The 17,368-nt window shown below is 36.2% G+C and overlaps 1 protein-coding gene across 3 annotated transcripts in view; it reads right to left on the reverse strand.

The window, feature by feature from the left end:
• Positions 1 to 17,049, reverse strand: part of Lrriq1 (leucine rich repeats and IQ motif containing 1) — a 184,683-nt gene extending 167,634 nt beyond the window's left edge. The window contains exons 1-5 of one of the 3 annotated variants that reach the window (XM_028783108.1): positions 17,003 to 17,049; positions 14,937 to 15,081; positions 5,255 to 5,381; positions 2,720 to 2,811; positions 1,532 to 1,643 (exon numbers count right to left, since the gene is read on the reverse strand). In XM_028783108.1, the coding sequence (XP_028638941.1) occupies positions 1,532 to 1,643; positions 2,720 to 2,811; positions 5,255 to 5,381; positions 14,937 to 15,077 (472 nt within the window). In that variant the 5' untranslated portion in view covers positions 15,078 to 15,081; positions 17,003 to 17,049. Of the gene's footprint in view, positions 1 to 1,531; positions 1,644 to 2,719; positions 2,812 to 5,254; positions 5,382 to 14,936; positions 15,082 to 16,724 lie in introns of those variants that run through there. The other 2 variants (XM_028783109.1, XM_028783107.1) reach the window with 2 other exon arrangements.
• Positions 17,050 to 17,368: the final 319 nt, after the last annotated feature.

The following is a 17,368-nucleotide window of genomic DNA, read 5'->3' on the forward strand; positions in this document are numbered from 1 at the left end:
TTTCCTTTCCTTTCCTTTCCTTTCCTTTCCTTTCCTTTCCTTTCCTTTCCTTTTTCCTTTTTCCTTTCCTTTCCTTTTCCTTTTCCTTTTCCTTTCCTTTCCTTTTTCCTTTTTCCTTTCCTTTCCTTTCCTTTTCCTTTCCTTTTCCTTTCCTTTCCTTTTTCCTTTCCTTTCCTTTCCTTTTCCTTTCCTTTCCTTTTTCCTTTCCTTTTTCCTTTCCTTTTTCCTTTCCTTTTTCCTTTCCTTTTTCCTTTCCTTTTTCCTTTCCTTTTTCCTTTCCTTTCTTTTCCTTTTTCCTTTTTCCTTTTTCCTTTTTCCTTTTTCCTTTTTCCTTTTTCCTTTTTCCTTTTCCTTTCCTTTCCTTTCTCCTTTTCACAAGTAGTGTTTAGTTCTATCCTGGAAATTGTATGTTCAAAGCTTTGTGCCTGGGTTGGTGTCCCAAGCCCTTTCCTGGTTATAGGAAATGTCAGGTTTAAGCTCTGTATCCCCCCCCCCCATTATTAGAAATCTTAGCTAGAATGACCCTCATAGATTCCTGGGAGTTTCCATAGCCCCAGGCTTCTACCTAGCCTCTGAAATGACCCCAGTTCCAGTTTTCTACCCCCCAGTACTCTTTCCATCCCTCCTCCCTGACCTGATCCCTCCTATTTCATCTCCACTTGTACCCAGTCCAGAAAAATTCATGTATATGATTTCTTTCTTAGTTTCTCTGTTTGTCTTGGTCTAAGGGAAGGATGCTGATTTGACTATGTTTAGTTTATAACCTGACACTTTGCTGAATATGTTTCTTAGCTCTAGATAATTTTTTGTGCAGCTTTTGGGGCCTCTGATATATAGAATCAAATATTCTACAAGTGTCTTCTGAAAATAGAGATACTTTGACTTCTTTTCATACTTCTATCTCTTTTATTTTCTTCTCTTATTATTCTAGATAGGACTTCAAGAATCATATTGAAAGAGTGGTCAGCAAAGATACACTTGTTATGATCTTAATGAGATGTCTCAACTTTTTCACGATTTAACATGATAGCTATCAGTTTGCCATAAACAGCCTTTAGAATGTTTAGAAAAACCCCTTCCTTCCTTAGTCTCGATAGAGTATTTGTTATTTAGGGATGTAGGGAGTCTTTCAAAGATCTTTTCAGCATCCATTGAAATGATCATGTGATATCTGTCCTTGAGTTCAAGTATATAGTAATATAAAATATATATATATATATTTACATGTGTTGAACCATCTCTGCCTCCTGGGAATGAAGCCAACAAGATGGTGAATGAATTCTAAAAACTAGCTAAAAATATTCCTGTCATTTCCATTCCTACCCATCTTCTCTTTATCTTCTCACCCCTTGTCTTTTCTATGTATTCTGGAATTCATCTCTTTCTCTTTTTTTATTTTAAGAAATAATGACTTTTAAGTTTTTTTAATTTTTAAAGTTGTATATTTACAAACACCCATAAAAAATTCAATGCACTTTGATACATCATGTAAAAACAAATCTTTAAATATATAATTGAGGATATTGCCCACCTGGTAAAATATATTCATCCATGTCAAGAGTAATAGGCTGAGGAACAGAAACACATCTGGCAGAAGGAGCTAGACTTCTGATAAACTCTTCCTTGTCTATTACAGATAGTATCTTAGAGATTAAAAGAATATCTTCATTATTTTATTATTCAAGAAAGCCTGAATAGGGTAAAACTATGATTTTAATAATGTCTAAATATACATACTGAGAATCTGATTTACTGTAAACCTTTCAAAAACCCTAATATTTTCTTTATAAATATATTTATCCTCTTAAAGTTTTATAAACTAACTCATTACTAATCTATAATAGTCTGTCAATATGCTTAATTATCCCTTTAAAATATCCTTTGCCCCTTGATGATTTTGTATCTTTATTTTCTTCTCTTGTCTATCTTTATTATCTATACTGATTGTTCATGTATACAGGCTATTAATACACTCAGTATATTACAAAGAAAACTATTATCTACTTAAACCTGAATCACGCATATATTTTTGACTGATAATATTATTATATTATTATGTTTCCATTGTAGTTAAAAATAGACAAGATATCTGTAATGATGCAACAAAATTCAAAATTAGTATTTCAAATCTGAATGTTAACAAAAACCTCTAAAATGGATACAAAATATTTTTCAAGTTGTGTTCCAACTCTTACAAATCTCAACAAAGCTAGACAGAATAGACACTTTGAATAAAAATAAATCTAAGTAGAAAGTCTTTAAAAGACATTCTTCAAAATACATTTGGGAGGTTTCAACCTATAAAATGCTACACTTTACATTTATTTTCCTAGGAATTTTTCTCCTGTGCTATTTTCCAAATGTAATACAAAATCTTCTGCTCTTGAAGATTCTCTGCAATAAAGTATCTTCTTTCATAAGAACTATAATAAACATTATAATACATTCATCATTTTACTTCAAAAATAATAAATGCAGTATCATTTTACTGTTCTGTGTAAATGATTATTTAACTCCCAAATACATATGGATCAAATCACTATTTTTAATAACTGAAATTTGTGTAGTTTTATATAATATAACAGCCCACTATGAAACAAAAAAAAATTTTGCTTAAAATAATCAAACTACAGGCAATAAACTAAGTTTCTATGTGATAGAAAATGATGAATTCCTAGCTGCAATAGTGAGTCCTTCCATTCAGATGTTAAATGCATACCTTCATTAATTGCTCAGAATTTGTTTTAGATTCAAGTAATGATCCAGTTCTCAAATACATATGACTGTCAGACACTGTGCCATAACTACAACCTAGAGAAAAGGAGAGGGAAACTATAATTTCAAACATCAAGGTACATGTCAAAATCTCACATGTTTTTATTACTCTTTCATCTTAATTTCTATCAGTATACTTGATTAATAACATTAGCTCCAAGAAAGATAAAGTAGTTTTAGAACCTACTTTATCAGTAAAAACTATCAGTACTTATAAAATAAAAGCAAACCTCTAATGTGCACTGTCTTGCTATCACTTTTCATAGTCTAGACGGAGTTTTATTTTTATGTATATAGAATCAGAGCTGTTTGATAATACAATATTGGGTAATTCAATTCCTGAAGAGACATGAGCAAACCTCTACTCACTCCAGGTAGAAATCGGAACACAAAACAAAAACAAGATAAAAACCACCAAAATCAAACTTGATGAACCAACAAGCAAATAGGGTTATTTACATGAATATGAGTAAGGTGTTCCTTACAGAAACAGGATTGATTCAAAGACAGATCCATTAGCATAGTTCACACCAGCAACATTAATAGCTTAAGAATGGTGAAACCCTGGGTCTTACTACATGTTTGGCAAAGGACTCTAAGTTTTGGAGAGCATACCTTGAAAGCCATTCGGTTGGTCTCAACTTCTTTAAAGCAGCTCAGCTGGTCTCTACCTCTTGGAAGGTATGATGAGTCTTTTTTAGGCAGTTATGCTGACCTGAGACTCCTCCTTTCTGGCAGCTATGTTTGTCTGAGAATGTCTCTCAGCAGTCTCCACTGTTTGTCTAAGCCCAGGGAACAGGGTGACTAAAATGTCTGGTCAGTTTCAGAATTTCTAAAGCTTTGGGTTTGGTTATTTTCTGAGTCCTAAGACACTTCTGTTTAGATAAATTTCCTGAGCTTTCCGTAGGATGGAAGGTTTCACCTTCTTTTAGAACACCTCAAGTCTTGAGGAGATTCCCTCCAAAATGGAGTGTTTTCTTTAAAGGGCAATTGCATACATATGCAGCATATAATGACCCCTTGATAAGAAACATGTAGACTCAATTCTATCTGCCAGAAACTGACAATAGAATCTCACATTATATAATGAAACTCCTTTACAACAAATATTAGCTTAAAAGATTAAGATTACCACAATTAATGATACTGATTTTATTTTATGAGATTTAATTGAATTTTATTTCTTTTACTATCAGTTCAAATGTAATTACATTCCTTTTCTTTATTTAGTGTGTTAAATTTTGTCAGTGTTTTCTAATAGTAAACCACCTTAACAGAGGATCTGATTAACAATTCCCATTTACTTTACCAAATATGATATTTTTCTTCTTCAATATTTATCCATAATCTTTCTGGAATGCATTACAGAGTAAGAAACTGAAAGAAAATAATATAAGTATCCACCTTCTTTTCTGACTAATGTTCTATGAGTGAGTTAAATCAAATGTTATTTTCATAAAGCTGTTAAGTATAAGAGGAAGCAGGTGATGTTTCCATTTATTGACCCAGGTTGTGATAGGAGAAGTTTGAATCATAAATAAGACTCTACAAAAGAAAACTAATATCACTATAGGACTTGTATGTGTTGGTGTATATGTGTGTGTGTATTTGTGTTTCTGTGTGTGTTTTGTGATATGTGTGTGTTGTATGTGTATGTACATGGTGTGTGTGTATGTGTGGTGTATGTGTGAATGTATGTGTTGTATGTGTATGTGTGAATGTATGTGTATACATGTGGGATGTGTGTGTGTGCATATATATATACATAATGTGTGTATTGTATGTTTATGTACATGGGGTGTGTATATGTGTGTAGGTTTGTGTGTTGTGTGTGTACGTACATGGAGAGTGTATGTGTGTAGGTGTGTGTGGTACATGTGATGTGCATGGTATGTGTGTGATGTGTATAAATTCATGTGCATTGTATGTGTTGTCTGTGTGTATATACATGGTGTGTATGTGTGGGATAGGTGTGTGTGTCTGTATGTGTGTGTGGTGATGTGTGTATACATAATGTGTGTGTGTATATGGGGTGTGCATGTGTGTATAGATGTGTGTGGTACGTGTGTGGTGTGTGTCATGTCTATATGTACATGGGGTATGTATGTTATGTGTGGGTGTATATGTGTGTATATATATATGTATGTTTGGAGTATATTTGTATAGAGTATGTATACGTGGATGAGTGTGCGCATGCGTGTGTATATGTGTGGTGTGTGTGTGGTATGTGTTTATGTGTATGTAAGTGTGTATGTATGTGTGTATGTGTGAATTTCTGTACACTGACACTGACTCTGCCTTTTCTAATTCTAGTGGACAACAATTTCTGTAGCAATGCTGTCCTGAAAAAGGCAGAGTTAACCTTGGGCTATCATCTTAACCGTCTGTTTCTGCACTCTTTGCAATGATCATGCTACTGATTGTGGTAACTGGCCCTCAAAGATTGTTATTCAAAAGAATGACTCCCTTTTATCTATACCTTTCTTATATTCACTGAAGACATCGGTATCTTCTAAGTCCTGAAGAATGAGTTCCTCAGCAGCTTTACTCTTGTTCTTTATGACATTGATATAGTGAAGAACTGACTCTGGCAATTCAAGTAAATCCTAAAATTTGAGTAACAAAAATATGAGAGGATTACAAATGGTCATATGTCAAATATTGCAGTCTTAATTTTATACCGAAAGTTTCAGCAAACTGTGTAAATAGGTAAAAGTGCCCATATAAAAGGTCTATTTCAATCAATCAGAGTTGCTTGTTCTTCCTTCTGCTTTTATGCAGTTATGTGTTCCTAGAAAATTCTAAGAAAACAAGTAAAAACATTAGTTATAATTTGCATTTTTATTAGAGGTACTATGTTCTGATGTCATCTTAAGTTATTGATATTTTGTTGCTATATTACAAATATTTATTATCAAATAAAGACTAAACTTTTTACAAATATAATATTAACTAATACCTTATGTAATTATTTAATATGTAATTATCAAATACAGTTGAATTTATGTAACATTATAGAACATTGGAGTGAAATTTTAATCCAGCAACATGGTTGCTTTGGTTGGGACACAGACATGCCCTTAGCATACAACTTTAGTCCCAAATAATGAAGGTAAAATTGGTTGGTAGAAGGAAGCAGCCATGTTTGAAAGTAATTTTTAATTAAGAGGCAAAGTGGCAAACCAGAAAAATTTGACAGAATGCATGGAGATAAAATATGCCCAGCTGCCAAGAGAAGAGACAGGAAAGAGACAGTGCAGAGAGAGGTGGCGGAGGCAAATTGTTGTTGTTGTTGATGATGTAGTTCTTGTTGTTTGGTTTTGTTGGGGTTTTTTCTTTTTTCTTTTTATCTAATTAATTAATTTATTTATTAAACTCCAAATGTTATTCCCCTCCCTGTCAGCCCTCCAACTCTTCTACATCCCATACCTCCTCCTCGCACACACACTCCTGTCCCAATGCCCCACCCTCCACCCCACTAGAACTCTGAACTCCCTGGAGTCTCCAGTCTCTTAAGGGTTAGGTGCATCTTCTCTGACTAAACCCAGACCCAGTAGTCCTCTGCTGTAAATGTGTTGGGGCTCATATCAGCTGGTGTATGCTGCCTGGTTTGAGGTCCAGTGTTTGAGATATCTCAGGGGTCCAGGTTAATTGGGTCTGCTGGTCCTCCTACAGGGTCACTCTCCTCCTCGGCTTCTTCCAGCTTTTCCCTAATTCCACCACAGGAGTCAGCAGCTTCTGTCCATTGGTTGGGTGTAAATATCTACATCTGACTCTTTCAGCTGCTCTTGGGTCTTTTGGAGGGCAGTCATGATAGGTCTCTTTTTTGTGAGCATTCAGTAATACTGTCAGGCCTTGGGACCTCCACTTGAGCTGGATCCCACTTTTGTCCTATCTCTGAACTTTCTTTTTCTCAGGCTCCTCTCTATTTCCATCCCTGCAGTTCTTTCAGATAGGAACAACTATGGATCAGAATTTTGACTGTGGGATGGCAAACCCCTCCCTCATTTGTGGCCCTGTCTTCCTGCTGGAGGTAGGCTCTGTAACTTCATTTTCCCTACTGCCAGGCATCTCATCTAAGATCCTTCCCTTTGAGTCTTGAAAGTCTCTCACCTTGCAGGTCTCTGGTCCATTGTGGAGGGTCACCCAACCTCCTACCTCCCTAGGTTGCCTGTTTCCATTCTTTCTGTTGACCCTCAGGGCTTCAGTCCTTTTTCCTCACCCAATACCAGATCAGGTGTCCCCCCCCCCCGCCACTGTACACTTTCCCTCCCTGTTCCCTCCCTTCTTCCCCACTTGTGATTCCTTTCTTCTCCCTCCCAAGTAGGACTGAGGTATCCTCACTTGGGTCCTTCAGCTTGTTGAACTTTTTTGAGTTCTGTGGACTGTATCTTGGGTATTCTGTACTTTCTTATTGGCTAATATCCACTTATTAGTGAGTACATACCATGCATGCCTTTTTGGGTCTGAGTTACATTGCTCAGGATGGTATTTTCTAGTTCCATTCATTTGCTTGCAAAACTCAGGATGTTGTCACTGTTAATAACTGAGTAGTATTCCAATGTGTAAATGAACCACGTTTTCTGTATCCATTCTTCTGTTATGGAACATCTGGGTTGTTTTCAGCTTTTGGCTATCACAAACAAGGCCACTATGAACACAGTGGAACACGTGCCCCTGTGGCATAGTGGGGCATCTTTTGGGTATATTCCCGAGTGGTATTGCTGGGTTTTCAGGTAGATCTATTTCCAATTTTCTGAGAAATCTCCAGATTGATTTGCAGAGTAGTTGTACCAGCAATGGAGAAGTGCTCCCCTTTCTCCACATCTTCGCCAACATGTGTTGTCACTTGAGATTTTGATCTTAGCCATTCTGATTGGTGTAAGGTGGAATCTCAGGGTTATTTTGACTTACGTTTCTCTGATCACTAAGAACTTTGCACATATCTTTAGGTGTTTCTTAGCCATTCGAGATTCCTCTGTTGTGAATTCTCAGTTTAGTTATATACCCCATTTTTTGATTGGGTTGTTTGGTTTGTTTGGTGGTTAGCTTCTTGAGTTCTTTATATATTTTGGATATTAGCCCTCTATCGAATGTGGTGTTAGTGAAGGTTTGTTCCCAATCTGTAGGTTGCTGATTTGTCTTATTGGCTATGTCTTTTGCCTTACAGAAACTTTCCAGTTTCATGAGGTTCCATTTATCAATTCTTGACCTTAGAGCATTCACCATTGGAGTTATGTTTAGGAATTTTTCTCCTGTGCCAATGAGATCAAGGTTATTTCCCACTTTCTTTTCTATTAGATTCAGTGTATCTGGTTTTATGTTGAGGTCCTTGATCCACTGGGACTTGAGCTTTGTGCAAGGTGAAAAATATGGGTCTATTTCCATTTTTCTACATACAGACAGCCAGTTAGACCAGCAACATTTGTTGAAGATGCTTTCTTTTTTCCATTGCATACATTTGGCTTCTTTGTCAAAGATCAAGTATCTGTAAGTGTATGGTTTTATTTCTGGGTCTTCAATTCTATTCCACTGATCAGCCTGTCTGTCTCTGTACCAATACCATGCAATTTTTACCATCATTGCTCTGTAGTAAAGCTTTAGGTCAGGGATGGTGATTCTCCCAGCCATTCTTTTATTGTTAAGTATTATTTTCGCTATTCTGGGTTTTTTCCCTTTTCCCGAAGAATTTGAGAATTGCTCTTTCCATGTCTGAAGAGCTGTGTTGGGATTTTGATGGGGATTTCATTGAATCTGTAGATTGCCTTTGGTAGGATGGACATTTTTACTATGTTAATTCTGCCACTCCATGAGTTTGGGATTTTACAGAGATAGGTTCAAGAGTGAACAGCCTAGACACAGGTGAGGACAGAAAGAGCCAGAGAATGAGCAGGAGACAGATTAGAACACATTGCCAAAGTTAGTTTGAGGTCAAGCAGAGCAATTCAGTCAGAGGCCGAGAAAGAAGCTAGATTGAATCAGTCAGATTGGAAAGGAGTTTTTGCCAAAATATGGTTCTATTTTCATTTTTCTTCATACAGACATCCAGTTAGACCAGTACCATTTGTTGATGCTTTCTTTTTTCCTTTGCATATTCGACAGCTGAGTTGAATCAGCCAGCCAGAGCTCAGAAAAGGTGAGCTTATTCAGCAGTAAGTCTCAGAAGCTGAAAACACTCTATGTCTACATTAGATTATACTGAGTTTAGAAGCCTTCAGAACTATACCTATGATAGCAGACAGAGGCAGTAAACCACCAGATGACAATTTACATGAAGCAAATAAAAATTACTCTTACAAAAATCTGTCAACAGAGCCTATTTAAATTTTTACGTTTTCTAAATACCTAAGGAGACTTATATAAGTATATTACTTGTATAAATTAAGCTTATTCCTATGCAAATAACAATTACTGTTAGATAATATAATGCAAATTTTACTATTCATAAAATATTTCAAACACTTAAATATAGTTGAACAACAATTCTAAAACTATTAAAACATGAATAGAAAATCTTCACTGAGGAACATAAACCACAGAATGATTGATACATACAGATATTCCTGATACAGAAAAAGATCACAGGGTTAATAACACAGAACTAAGCAAAGCTTTCTGTCACCAAGTTGAGCTTCCATTAGTTAAGAAAATATCATCTTGCCTCTATTATAACTAATTAAATATATTATTATCTTTACCAATTAACAGCACCCAGTACATACCTTTTCCTTACCAAACCAAACAAAAATCTGTGACATAAAATTAAACTTATCTTGACAAAAGAATTCATTCTCCTCTTTTGTTCTCTGTATTTTACTGTGATTGCTACTTCCTGGTTAAGAAGTGTTGTTGTTTTTTTTAACACAAATGGACAGTGGTTATTATTGTACATTCTGTAAGAGACAATCTTCAATCACTGAATCTTTTATCTTGAGTTATTATTATAATTTATTTTTACTTGCAATAAGTTATTTGAATTTGACAAATAATTTTATGGTATATTATGCCAGAGTTCAGCCTGAAAGCTTTATTCTGCCTTTGAGTATGAAGCTATAAAAATATAAAATCTATTTTTGTACCTAATATTCTAGCATTTTGTCTTACTTAAATTAACTGTATAAAAGACACGATGTTGTTAAATTAACTTTGTAGGTAATACATAAGTGAATGATAATTTTAAATAATGAGAAAAGCAGAAAGTCTAAAGGCATAACACAATGATAGAACACTGCCCTAATATAAGCAAGGCCATGAGCTCAAGGCAAAGGACAAAGGTGAGCACGGGAAGCAGAACTATATTTGAACTTCAAATTGGAAGTTTTCTTTGAAAATAAGGCATATGGCATAAAGGTATTACAGTTTTTATTTAAAACATTTTTGCATCTAAATATCTACCAAGGAACATTACTTATAACTGATACCCGAAGTCATAAAAATACATATGAATAACATGAAGTATATCCTCCTAAAAACCCACTTTCATGAAAAGGCTTAAAAGGTTGATTGATTTTATTTTTTATTGTTTTTATTTTTTATTTCAGCCCCAAGTTTGATTATTTCTTGCCATCTATTCCTTTGGGATGTTATTGATTTTTGTTGTTGTTGTTGTTGTTGTCGTCTTATTTCTGGAGCCTTCAGGTGTAATATTAAATTTCTAATATGAGATCTCAAGGTGTTGTGTAGACAGTGCTATGAACTTGCCTCTTAGTACTGCTTTTATTGTGTCCCATAAGTTTGAGAACGTTGGGCTTCACCTATTAAATTCTAAAGGTTTTTTAATTTTTTTTTAAATTTTCTGTCAGCTTATTTTTCATTCAGTAATATGTTTTTCAGTTTAAATGAGTTTGTAGGATTCTTTATGTTTCTGTTTTTGATATCCATTTTTAATCTGTGGTGGTCAAACAGTATGCAAGATGGATGTTGTTTCAGTTTTCTTGTTATCTACTGAGACATTCTTTGCATTCAAGTAAGTGGTCAGTTTTGAAGAAAGCTCATGAGCTGTTGAGAAGATATATTATTTGTGTTTTGATTAAATGTTCTATAAATTTGCATTAAGTCCATTTGGTTTAGAAAATCAGTTAGTTCCAGCATTTCTATGTTTAGTTTTTGTCTAGAGGACTTCTGTATGTATAGGCAAGAGTGGATTATTGACATCTCCCACCATGTGTCTTTGAGGGTAGATTGTGATCAAAGCTATAGTAGTTTTTCTTTATAAACTTGCATGACCTTGCATTTTGTACACAGATGTTAATAACTGTAATGTCTTGGTGAGTTTTTCCTCACCAAGGTGTATGTAGTCCCTTCCCCTTTATCTTCTCATGAGTTTGAATCATGAGAAAAACCAAAGATTTTTGAAAAAAGAATTGAAAAACCAAATTAACTAAAAATCAGAAAAATAAGATCCAAATTAATACAATCGGAGACAAAATGAGGTATAAAGACAGACACTGAAAAAATCTAGAAAATCATAATGACATGCCTTAAAAAAATGAACTCTACCAAATTGGAAACTCTAAAAGAAGTGAGTGATTTTCTTGAAATAGTCCACTTAGCAAATAACTGAAGATCAGATAATCAAATTAAAGAGACATATAGACCCTACCGAAATAGAACAGTAACTGAAAATCTTCTAACAATAAAAAGTCCAGAGGCAGATGGCTTTACACAGAATTTTACCAGATTTTTAAAGAAGAGTTAATGGCAATACTTCTTGAATTATTCCACAAAATAGAAACAGAAGAGACACTGTCCAGTTCATTTTATGAGGCCATAGTTACCTGATACCCAATCCACATAACGATAGACTGAAGAGACTACAAACTATCTTTCCCTTATGAACATAGATGCACAAATTCTTAATAAAACACTTACTTGTCAACATTCAAAACACATCACAGTGATCAAGTAGGCTTCATTCACCCCAGAGATGCAGGGATGGTTTAAAATATGTAAGTCAATAAATATAATCTACCATATATACAAACTGAAAAACAAAAACACATGATCTTCCCCTTAGATGAAAAAAATGCCTTAAAAAAATCCAACACCTCTTCATGTAAAAGTTCTGGAGAGATTAGACATACAAAAAGCATATAAAATAAAGCTGATGAATAACATGTTCACAGCCAACATAAACCCCATAAACCCAAATGGAGAGAAACAGCAGTGCCACTAAAATCAGAAATGATACAGTGTTGTTCACTTTCTCCATACCTATCTAATACAGTGCGTGAGATCATATCTAGAGCAATAAGAAAATAATTTACAAAGGTCATAAGAGATTGTTTTGAACAATTATACCTCAATATGCTTAATAATCTAGAAGAAATAGATAAATCTCCAGAAACACAAATATTGCTAAAGTAAAATCTCAACAAGTAGGGTATCTGGAGCTAGGGCTATGGCTCAGTTATGAAGAATGCCTGCCTAGCATGAATGATGGAACCCTGCATTCTGCCCTTAACAATGTGGGAAACTGAGGGTAGTGCGTGCTGTAACCCCAGCACTCTGCAGGTGAAGCCAAGAAGTCAAATTATCTTCATCTGTAGATAATGTAATAATGATAGAAGAGATATAAGTGGCTCTAAAAATTCCATCGTGAAACTTCTACAGCTGATAAACTTTTCATCAAAGCACCTGGTTACATAGACATGCAAAAAATCAGTAGCTTTCCTATCTACAAATAAGAAGCCAACTTAGAAAGTTATCAAGGAAATAACACCTTTCACAATAGCATCAAAAATATAAAATATCTTGGGGTAAATCTAACCAACCAGTAAAAGACTTGTATGATAAACCTTTAAGAAATTGAAGAAGATATCAGAAGATGGAAAGATTTCCTATGCTTATGCACCAGTAAAATTAATATGGTTAAAATAACCGTCCTTTAAAAAAGCCATCTTCACAGGCAATGCAATCACCATTAATACTCCAATACAGTTCACAGATTTTGAAAGGACAATTTCATCTTTATATAGAAACACCCAAAACCCATGATGGCTAAAACAATCCTGAATTATAAAAGAAATACTGTAAGTATTAGCATTCCCAGTTTCAAATTGTACTATAAAGCTATAGCAATAAAAACCAGCATGGTATTGGCACAACAACAGATCAATGGCATCAAGTCAATCAGTGGAATCAAACTAAAGACAAAGACACAAATACACCTAACACCTGATTTTAAAAATGTAAAGCCAGAAATACACACTAGGAAAAAGGACAGCATCTTCAAAACGGTGCTTGTCAAACTGAATGGCTGCATGTACAAGAATGCAAGTAGAACCACAGTTTTTATCCTGTATAAAACTCACTTTCAAATGGTTCAAAGACCTCAACAAAGAATACTGGTGAATCTCCAGTGATGGCAAGGATGAAGAAAACACCCGTATAACTCACTGAATATGGAGAACTCGGGCTGATGCCTCCCTATAGCCTATACCTCTATGAACAAATGTTCATAGTACTATAAGATACCCTGCACATTATCATAAAGAAAGGGAAACACCAACCCTGATAGAAACGACTTGATTGATGATGAGCTGCCTGTAAGATATCCTAGTGTAGTAGTGGCATAAAGCTTATAGGAGTAACAAACCTGCATCTGATAGTTTAAAGTCCAAGTCATGAGAAAGAAACTAGTCCCAACTGCTTGGACAGCCAAGAAGCTGAGATAGTTCAGGGACCTGGGGGAAAACTAGTACTACTTTTCTGCAAAAATTACTTCTAATAATATTCTGTTATACTTGTAGATCAGTGCATTTTCTAGCCACCACCAAAGAGTCTTCCTCCTGCAGTAGATGAGAACAAATACAGAGACCTACAACACCCCCCCCAATCCAAATAGTGAGAGACCCCTAGAACACTTAGTTCTAAATGGGTGTCTCCATGAAATCCTTCTTCTTCAGGACTCAGGAAACCCCATGGAAAAAGAGGTGGGACGATTGTGAGAACTAGAGTGGTTGGAGAACATCAAGTAAACAAGGCTTTCTATACACAGCATGGCCTAAACACATATGAACTCACAGTCACTGGCACCATGCACAGGGCCTGCCTGGCTCTGTACCAGGTAGGGTCCGAGCACTGAGAGCAGAAGTGGGCACAAGCCTCATCCCCAAACCAGAAGCTAACTCTAATTCATAACCACTCAAAAAAGAAAAATGAGTTCTCTCCAATGTAGCTACACTGGGGAATACAAACCACTATTAAGAGCAGGACCCAAGGCTAGAGGTACATAGGCAGCACAAGAGAAACTCAGTGGCTACTTTAGAGGATCTTTGTTACATGATGTTTGGGGGGGAGCATTTTTAAACTTGTGTGTCCTTTGCATATGCTGTCTTACGTTTTTATAGGATTCCTGTGTATGTGAATCTGTGTGTGTGTATATCTACATATGTTTTCATATGTTTTGTATGCTTTGTTTTTGCTACTTGTTCTTTTGTTTGTTTTTATCTTATTTAATTTTATTAGTATTATATTGTTCTCTCTGTTTCTAAGGAGAGGCAGATAGGGTATGAATTTGGCTGGGAGCTGAAGTATGGAGGGTCTTGGAGGAATTGGGGGAAGGGAAACTATAATCAGAATGCAGTGCATCAAACACAATAAATAAAAGAAAAGCAAAAAAGGGGGCTTTAAAAAGGTTCAGGGATCTTTGAAGATATAGGAACAGAAAGAATTTAAGAACCACACGCAGAGGATGACTTCAAGTAAAGACTGGCTTATAGACACATCAGGGAGGTTGCACATATGAACTCATTATAGTTGAAACAGTATGCATAAGGTTGGTGCAAGCTCAACCTAGAAGAAATACCAGCATGGAGAGGAGAAGAGGCCATGAAGTCTCACCCCTCGATAAGGAGCTATTGGGATCTGATAGCAACTAGGACAGGAAGAGTCATTTTTCTTTAAGAGTGTGGCCCTTGTTAGAGGGACCACACTCTAGCCAGTGGAAGGCCACACATCTGAGAGTATATGAACAGCACAAATGGTTCATTTTGGTTTTTTTATGGACACATTAAGTGAGTGGAAAGGGCAGAGGAGATAGATCTTGGAGGATTATGTTTTGTCTGCTTTGGTAGGGTACGATGAATACGTTCAAAATACATTATATGAGATTCTCAGTGAACTACTGAAAAATAAGAAAACTATGGAGAAACACTTACAGTGTCACTACTGTCACTCTGAGTTTCTGATACTGAATCATTTTCAACCTCATCATTTTCCAAGGAAGAGATGCTGATTTTATCCAGTTCAGCTTCAATTTCTTCTCTGAGCTGTGCATCACTGCCGTCACTGTCCTCCATAGCTCTTAATGACAAAAAGTAGAACTTAAAGGGAAAGAATCCAATCTGTCTCTTACATATATAGGTTCTAACTTGTCAGACTACCCGCCATGCGTGTAGACATTCAACAAACATTTGTGGCACTCTTTTAGGCTAGCACTGTATGATAAAGAACATTTGTTTGCCTGTCTATTCATTCAATTTTAAAAAAACATTTGACTATGAGATGATCAAAACTATTCTTTCACTTAATCCAGAAAAAAATCACATAGAATTGGCAGGTTTATCTTCCCCCACTAAGAAACTTCAAGGTGATATTGTCCTTGTAAGTTCAGTCCATTAAAAAAAAATGAACGGTTTATGCATATAGAAATTAAAATACACCTAAGAGAAAAACCCAAATCTATTTCTGAGAGAGATCTACGGCTATTTTGTATTCATTGAGTGGAGGTTCTACTAATTCTGACTTAGGCAGTCACATGCTCTGGCTAGCACAGCACACGGTGACAGATAACATGCAGCTATTATAATCTCAAATTTACCATGCTTAAGTCCTTACGACTTGAAATGGATATAGATCACACAGTAATGTGTCTTTACATACTCATCATCATCTTCATCACCGCCACAATAATCTCCAAGATACCCAGGACTGTGGTAGGCCAAGTATTAAAGGATACATACATAATTAATGATCTTTGGAAGAAGTTAACAGACTAATGATCATATATTCATTGTTTACAGTAGAACACTGATATTTAAAATGGCTATTTAAGCACCTAAAGCCAATAAGCTAATGTGTAACAGGGACAGGACCTCAACTCAGAGCTGCTGAGTCAAGAGTCAGCGATCCTCTCACTACTAAATTGCTTCCCAGTCCTCCAGCTCGCTCCCAGACTGTCCACTGTGCCTCATGTTTCTAGCATTTTTGAGTTCTCAGCCATACTGGAGTGGGCTTTTGATGATCCAGCTGTCTTTCAGTCATTTCTGTTCCTAAAACTAGCTCATTAACCATATTCATTTACGTAACTCCAATGAAACTGATTGGTTCACCAAGTAGGAATTGGTTGGCAACTTTACTTTGGTCCATCCATGATGGACCACCAGCAGTGAATTTTTGCTTTTGTTCACGTCTTTCCAGGAAAAGTGTCACAAGAGGGAGCTACCTTCTTCATAAGGTATAAGAGCACTCTTCCTGTACTCTAAATTAGAATTGTCACCTACTGAATTATACTCTACTGACTATTCCTTTCACATATAGGAATATACATTCCTCACCTTATCTCTCTGGGGTCCTCTCCACATCCCATTGAACTAGTATCTAATAAGCTAAGAGGGTAAAATAAAAACCTGTATTTTCCTCTCCTCTAGTTATGGACATCACATTTCTTCCTTTCTCACAAGCAATTTCTTGACCACTTTCTGTGTTGCCTGAGACATGAAAACTTAAAGCTTACACCTAGGCATATATGTAACTGTACAGAAAACAACTTACTCATTCGGATCCTAGTGTCAGGAAACTTCCCTAGACTACTTCCCGCTACTAGTGAATCACTGGAGCTTACTGATTGCCTAAAGTGGGAAAAGATTAAGGGCTCTGCTAGTCAGCCAGGGGATAGAACAGGGAAATGCACCTCGTAAAGTAAAAACAACAAGATCATTACAAACGGGTAAAGAGCAAAGGGTTTGGAGGTAGACGGGAAGAAGAGAACTGACAGCTGAGTTAGAGGTGTAGTCAGAGGAGTATGACAGGCTCTCTTTTGACAGAGGTTGGAGGATCATGAAAGGAAGGGGCTGGAGGCTGGAGTGCAGCGTACAGTGGAGTCCCCGGCGCCACCCATCCTTCCAGGAGTCCTGCCTGCAGTGGCCGCTCAGTGACCTGTCCATCCAACCTGCACATCCCGGCAAACACAGCAGACCCACCCACAGAAACCCTCTTCACTCACCAGCGAGATCGGTACTTCCTGAGAGACAGCGCCCACAGCCTCTCAACAAATCGTAGCCATGGCAACAGCCAATCTGCAGACTGTGGAGCAGCTCTTCCTTACCGGTGCCCTAGCAGGACAAACAACTTTGATTCTTCTTTGGAATTAGAATTGCATTTCGGGTCCTAGAGGAGGAAATCCTTTATTCCAGGTTGCTATTAATATTTATATAGTTTGAGAAATTATTTAATGACGATATGCCTTTTTGTTATAATTATTCAAGTAGAGATGGTCTGGTTTTTTGAGCAAAGCACAGTCATCTACCGGATATGTTGCAGACATATATCTTTTACAAAATCTGTGTTTCAAAAGTGATTTTTAAGGCAG

This window comes from Grammomys surdaster, unplaced genomic scaffold (assembly GCF_004785775.1).
Source record: "Grammomys surdaster isolate TR1022 unplaced genomic scaffold, NIH_TR_1.0 958, whole genome shotgun sequence".
NCBI lineage: Eukaryota > Metazoa > Chordata > Mammalia > Rodentia > Muridae > Grammomys > Grammomys surdaster.